General features: G+C 39.7%; 1 protein-coding gene across 1 annotated transcript; it reads left to right on the top strand.

Annotated features, from left to right (window-relative positions):
- Positions 1-229: 229 nt before the first annotated feature.
- On the top strand, positions 230-1958 carry LOC309964116 (ornithine decarboxylase-like; the record flags this gene model as incomplete). Its single annotated transcript, XM_082842800.1, is given in 3 exon segments — positions 230-296; positions 299-629; positions 977-1958. Coding segments are annotated over 3 exon segments (1380 nt in total).
- Between the last annotated feature and the right edge of the window lie 3746 nt (positions 1959-5704).

Genomic DNA, 5704 nt, shown 5'->3' with positions numbered 1-5704 from the left:
AACGGCGTCTAATCTCCATGGGGTCTGCCCTTGGTGCCCGACACTTTAAGGTGTACAGCAGATTGTGCGTTTGTTAGAACATTTTCACTGCTGCACCGAGGGCACACGTATCTTCAGCGGGACTTGGAATTCCTGGAGAATTCATTGCCTTTGTGAAAGCTGGCATAATTTCTTTAAATTTCGTCTCTTAGTTTCCCATTTTGTTGTTTCAGAAAGATATCAAGAAACCATGAAAAACTTTAGTAATGAAGAGTTTGACTGCCATTTCTTGGATGAAGGCTTTACTGCCAAGGACATCCGGAACCAAAAAATGAAGTTTCTTCTTTTGACGGTAAGGATACCTTCTATGTTGCAGACCTGGGAGACATTCTAAAGAAACATCTGAGACGGTTTAAAGCTCTTCCTCGGGTCACCCCCTTTTATGTAGTCAAATGCAGTGATAGCAGAACCATAGTGAAGACCCTAGCTGCCACAGGGACAGGATTTGACTATGCCAGCAAGACTGAAATCCAGTTGGTACAGAGTCTCGGGGTGCCTCCAAAGAGGATTATCTATGCAAATCCTTGTGAACAAGTGTCTCAGATTAAATACGCTGCCAATAATGGAGTCCAGATGATGACATTTTTGTTGTTTGTTTGGGTTTTTAAAATTAATTTATTTATGTATGTATGTATGTGTATATGTATTTATTTATTTTTTGCTGCATTGGGTCTTCGTTGCTGCATGCGGGCTGCTCTTCGTTGCGGTGAGCGGGCTTCTCATTGCAGTGACTTCTCTTGTTGTGGAGCACGGGCTCTAGGCGCCCGGGCTTCAGTAGTGTGGCACGCAGGTTCAGTAGTTGTGGCTCACAGGCTTAGTTACTCTGCAGCATGTGGGATCTTCCCGGACCAGGGCTCAAACCCATGTCGCCTGCATTGGCAGGTGGGTTCTTAACCATTGTGCCACCAGGGAAGCCCGAGATGATGACTTTTGATAGTGAAGTTGAGTTGATGAAAGTTGCCAGGGCACATCCAAAGGCCAGGTTGGTTTTGCGGATTGCCACTGATGATTCCAAAGCAGTCTGTCGCCTCAGTGTCAAATTTGATGCCACACTCAAAACCAGCAGGCTTCTTTTGGAATGGGTGAAAGAGCTAGATATTGATGTCATTGGTGTCAGCTTCCACGTGGGAGGTGGTTGTACTGATCTGGAGATCTTTGTGAAGGCCATCTCTGATGCCCACTGTGTCTTTGACATGGGAGCTGAGGTTGGTTTCAACATGTATCTGCTTGATATTGGTGGTGGCTTTCCTGAATCTGAGGATGTAAAGCTTAAATTTGAAGAGATCACCAGTGTAATCAACCCAGCGTTGGACAAGTATTTTCCATCAGACTCTGGAGTGAGAATCATAGCTGAGCCAGGCAAATACTATGTTGAATCAGCTTTCATGCTAGCAGTTAATATCATTGCCAAAAAACTCGTATTAAAGGAACAGACAGGCTCTGATGATGAAGATGAGTCAAGTGAACAGACATTTATGTATTATGTGAATGATGGAGTATATGGATCATTCAACTGCATCCTCTATGAAAATGCACGCGTGAAGCCTCTTCTGCAGAAGAGACCCAAACCAGATGAGAAGTATTATTCATCCAGCATCTCGGGACAGACCTGTGATGGCCTGGATTGCCTGGTTGAGCACTGTAACTTGCCCGAGATGCATGTGGGCAATTGGATGCTCTTTGAGAACATGGGTGCTTACACTGTCGCTGCTGCTTCCACTTTCAGTGGATTCCAGAGACCGACCATCTACTATGTGATGTCAGGGCCAACATGGCATCTGATGCAGCAAATCCAGAACCACGATTTCCCACCCAGCATAGAGGAGCAAGATGTTGGCACTATGCCTGTGTCATGTGCTTGGGAGAGTGGGATGAAATGGCACCCAGCAGCCTGTGCTTCAGCTCCTATTAATGTGTAGATACCATTCTTGTAGCTGTTAACTGCGAGTTTAGCTTGATTTAAGGGTTTGGGGGGGACCATTTAACTTAATTACTGTGAGTTTTGAGATGTCTATGTGAATAGGGTTGGCACAGATGCAACAATGTGGAAGACTAGGCGATGGGGTCACACTTATCTGTGTTCCTATGGAAACTATTTGAATATGTTTTATATGGATTTTTATTCACTTTTCAAACATGCTACTAAAGCATGCCCCTCAACTGCTGAGCAAGCATTTGTAGCTTGTGCATTGGCAGAACGGGCCAGAAGCTTAGTGTTGTGACCTGTTTAAAATAAAGTATCTTGAAATAAAATTAAAAAGATATTCATGCATATGTACTCAAAGAATTATTACAGACCCTCAACACTAGTTCATCTACAGAGAAATAATAAATAATTTCCTCTCATTGTCAGAGAGATCACTAGGAGACATGAACCCCCAACTTACTTAACACTTTGAGGTATCAGTAAAAAAAATACCATTGGAAAAGGATTAAAATCATCTCCAATTGCAGAGCATATGGATGTATATTTAGTAAGCCCAAGGAATCAATGGAAATTTGTTACAGAAAATAAGACGACAAAATATTGTAAAGAGTATAACATAAGCATATAGTACACAATTCATACAGACACATTCCAAGCAGTTACAAAGTACATAAAAAGGAAGCCTCTAATTTTACAAGTATAAAATAAAATAAATAAAAATAAATCTAACAACACATGAGAAAAGCCTATATAAAAAAATTACCATGAACTCCTTATATAGATAATACAGATTTGAAGAAGAAAATCAAGCTATTTCCTTAAATATAATAGCGAATGTTTTATATCAATTAAAAAATTCCAGTACACGTGTGTATATGTATACATACGTATATTTGTGTGTAGAGATATATATAGAGAGATAGATATAGATATGTGTATATTTGTATATATTTGTATGTGTATATACACATATTTTTCTGGAGATTGATAATATATTGTTTACATAAAATAATGGGGAAATATATATAAAATGTACCTAAAATTGTTATTTTATAAAATTAAAGATTAGTTATTATTAACTTAAGTATACTTTATGTACATTTCATGGAAACTACTAAGAAAAACTCTACTGTAGTTACACAAAAGATACAGAAAAAGAGTGAATTCAGGGCTTCCCTGGTGGCACAGTGGTTGAGAGTCCGCCTGCCGATGCAGGGGACACGGATTTGTGCCCCGGTCCGGGAGGATCCCACGTGCCGCGAAGCGGCTGGGCCCATGAGCCATGGCCGCTGGGCCTGCGCATCCGGAGCCTTGCTCCGCAACGCGAGAGGCCGCAGCGGTGAGAGGCCCACGTACCGCAAAAAAAAAAAAAAGAGTGAATTCATACCACATCAAAAAAACCCAAAAAAACAAAAACAAAGCAACTACAACAACAACAACCAACAGAAAATAATGAAAGAGTAATTGTAAGTCCTTGTCAACAATTAACATAAACTTCTTCTTAAGTTTTATTTTATATTGGAGTATAGTTGATTAACAATATTGTGTTAGTTTCAGGTGTACAGACAAGTGATTCAGTTATATATATACATGTATTTATTCTTTTTTCAAATTCTTTTCCATTTAGGTTGTTACATAATATTGAGCAGAGTTCCCTGTGCTATACAGTAGGTCCTTGTTTGTTATTCATTTTAAATATAGCAGTGGGGGGGCTTCCCTGGTGGCACAGTGGTTGAGAATCTGCCTGCCAATGCAGGGGACACGGGTTCAAGCCCTGGTCTGGGAAAATCCCACGTGCCACGGAGCAGCTAGGCCCGTGAGCCACAACTACTGAGCCTGCGCGTCTGGAGCCTGTGCTCCGTAACGAGAGGCCGCAATAGTGAGAGGCCCGTGCACCCCGATGAAGAGCGGCCCCCGCTTGCTGCAACTAGAGAAAGCCCTCGCACAGAAACAAAGACCCAACATAGCCAAAAATAAATAAATTAATTAAATAAACCATGTTCTCATGCGAAAATTAAAAAAAAATTTTTTTAATATAAATAAATAAATATAGCAGTGGGTACATGTCAATCCCAAGCTCCCTAACTAACCCTCCCACTCACCCATCCCTCCCAGAACCCTAAATTTGTTCTCTAAGTCTGTGAGTTTTTCTGTTTTGTAAATAAGTTCATTTCTATTATTATTTTAAGATTGAGCATATAAGCGATATCATACAATATTTCTCTTTCCCTGTCTGACTTACTTCACTCAGTATGACAAAACCACTTTTCTGACAGTCCAGTGGTTAAGACTCTAAAGGAGTGTGGATTCGATTCCTGGTTGGGGAACTAAGATCTCTCATGCTGAGGACCCAGCAAAAAAAACAGAAAAACTCAGACTTACAGAACAAATGTGGGTTACTAGAGAGTGGTGATAGAACTCCCTGGTATACATAGGTCCTTTTTGATTATCTCTTTTATTGGAATACAGTGTATTTGTTAATTCTATCCTCCTAATCTATCACTTGACCCCTTCTGTCCTTTTTGGCAACCATATGTTTGTTTTCCAATTCAATGAGCCTGTCTCAGTGTTCTCTAATTAGTTCAATGTTGTGTATTTTTTTATTCCACCTATAAGCAATATGATATTAGATTTAAAATATCTGATTTAATTTCTTTAGTATGATTATCTCTAGGTTTTCAGTGTGCCTGCAAATGGCATAATATCATTTATTTAAATGTCTGAGTGTTATTGCATTGCTTACATGTGTCAGTTCTTTATCTGTTCATCCAGCCTAGACATTTGTGTGCCTACATGTTTTGGCTCGTGTAAATGGTGCTACGGTGCACACTTCAGTGCTTATGTCCTTTCAAATTCTGGTTTTCTGCACATATACTCTTAGGGGTGGCAATGGCAGATCATATGGTAGCTCAGATTTTAAGTTTGAAAGCACTTCCATGTTGTTCTCTAAATTGGCTGTTAAAATTTGCAACCCACCAGCACAGTGAAAGGGTTTGCATTTCTCCGTGCCCTCTACATCATTTATTCATTGTACATTTTCAATGATCGCCTTTCCAACTGGTGCAAGGAGATCCCTCATTGTGATTATGATTTGAATGTCTCTGCTAACTGCTGTGTTGAGCATGTGCTTATGGGCTGTTTTTACTCATAATTAGTGTGAGTAGAATTTACCTGTTGAAAATGTCTCCTTTGAAAGTTGGCCCTGTTTTCAATGATTTTGGAACACTTAAGCCTGGACATTTTGTGATGTCAGGTATCATTTAGAGCCCAGGAGTCCTTGGGAATATTAAGTGCTCATAAGAAATCTTTTTGAGGTTCCTTTGCGAGAAATGTTCATGAGGCGCAGGATTTCCTCAGACTGAACTCTGCTTAGGCCAGCAGCCAGAGCCTTACGGGAAATCCTCTTTGGGGTTTATAAATTAGAAAGGAATGTGCAGAACAAACACTCAAATCTTCTGCCTCATTATGACAGTTTAATTAATTAGAATAATTTCTTTTTTTTTTTTGGAATAACATTGATATACAGTATTATGTATACTGTAGGGATACAGAACCATTTTCAGTTATACATATACACATATGTATACATGTTTGGCTTCTTTGCCCATTTAGGTTATTAGAGAGTGTTGATAGTCATTCCTAGGTATACATAGATTCTTGTTCATATTTAGTTGTACGAAATATTTTGTATTTTTAATCCCATCGTCGTAATGTATCCCTTAACCCCTTCTGTCCCAT

This window comes from Leucopleurus acutus (genome assembly GCF_964270905.1).
Source record: "Leucopleurus acutus genome assembly, chromosome: 1".
NCBI lineage: Eukaryota > Metazoa > Chordata > Mammalia > Artiodactyla > Delphinidae > Leucopleurus > Leucopleurus acutus.
This window is presented reverse-complemented; position numbering and strand designations above follow the sequence as displayed.